At 62.0% G+C, this 1,265-nt stretch overlaps 1 protein-coding gene across 1 annotated transcript; it reads right to left on the reverse strand.

Annotated features, from left to right (window-relative positions):
* Positions 1-49: 49 nt before the first annotated feature.
* Positions 50-1,166, reverse strand: LOC121026560 (tubulin polymerization-promoting protein; the record flags this gene model as incomplete). Its single annotated transcript, XM_040469372.1, has 2 exons — positions 50-827; positions 997-1,166. Coding segments are annotated over 2 exons (365 nt in total), but the record flags the coding sequence as incomplete, so codon positions are not given.
* Positions 1,167-1,265: the final 99 nt, after the last annotated feature.

Raw genomic sequence — 1,265 nt, forward strand, 5'->3', positions numbered from 1 at the left:
GTCCACTGAGGAGCCCCTTCCACTGGCTCACCTTCCTCCGGCTCCACGACGTGTGTGTGTGTGTGTGTGTGTGTGTGTGCGCGAGCATGTGCGTATTGCAGGCACACACATGTGGGTATGTGTGAGTGTGCACATGCAAGCACCTGTCCCACCTCCCCACACCTTCATGATGTCCTGTTAGCAGCTCACTTCTGTCTTCTTGGTGCTGCTGGTTAGTGCGTTAGCTAGTGCTGCCCTCGAGGTTCCAGGGAGGGGTTTGCAGTTCAGCAGGTGGCCACCTTCTGACAGGGTCTGTCCCACTCACCCCTTGTGGCTCACCGGCCCCTTTAAAATGGCCTTTTCACCTGTAAGTCAGGTAGCTAGTGTGGTCTGGTCCCAGGAGACGCTCTGAAAAAGGCCATTTGTTGTCGGCCAGCACTGGACGAGGCAGGCGTGTTAGAAACGGTCAGTGATTTCGGGGCCCCACCTGGGGGTCAGAGAGAAGCATGCCAGGCCCCAGGCAGGGGGAGGCCTGACTGCCACCCCTGCGGCCCCCCGGGGCCCCAGTCTTGAGTTCTGCCCCAGGGAGCAAGGGAATGTAATGAAGTGTGAGGTGGCGCGGGCCCCCGCGGGAAGGGCTGCTCCTGGGCTGGCTACTTGCCACCCTGCACCTTCTGGTCATAGGTGCCCGCGTGCTTATAGCCCGGTACGTAGCCCGACTCATCCACCAGGTCCACACGGCCCGCCTTGCCCTTGCCCTTGCCTGATGGGTCGAAGCGTTCCTTGTGGGAGCCCGTGAACTTGGTCGTGTCCGTGAGCCGGGATACAGTGGGCGACGAGATGGCCTTCTGTAGAGGGAGAGAATGGGGCACGCCCGTGTGAGCGCAAGGGGCCAAGTGAGCGCGTGAGGTCGTCGGCAGCTGGGTCAGCACACCCCCAGGGAGTAACACGTCCGCTGTCCCACCCCAGACCTCACGGGCTGCTGCCCTCCAGGGACACCCTGCTAGCCATGCTCACCGTCACCCCTGAGATGATGGGGGCCTTGCCCTCGATGAGCCTGTGCACCTCGCGGACGGCCTCCTCGCTGCTCTTGTCTTTGAATCTCTTCTTGGAGAGCTCTTCAAGCGCCTCCTTGAACTGCTCGAATGTGATGGTCCGGCAGGATTTCCCTCTGAGGGAGGAGAGCGCTCAGGGCCCGGGCCAGGGCCACTCCCCTCCGTAACTCACAGCCCCACCAAATAGTGCCCCCAGAACCTGCTGACATCCGGGGACCAGGTGATGTCAGG

The sequence above is a fragment of the Herpailurus yagouaroundi genome, unplaced genomic scaffold, assembly GCF_014898765.1.
Source record: "Herpailurus yagouaroundi ecotype Mexico unplaced genomic scaffold, PumYag 134857, whole genome shotgun sequence".
Classification (NCBI taxonomy): Eukaryota; Metazoa; Chordata; class Mammalia; order Carnivora; family Felidae; genus Herpailurus; species Herpailurus yagouaroundi.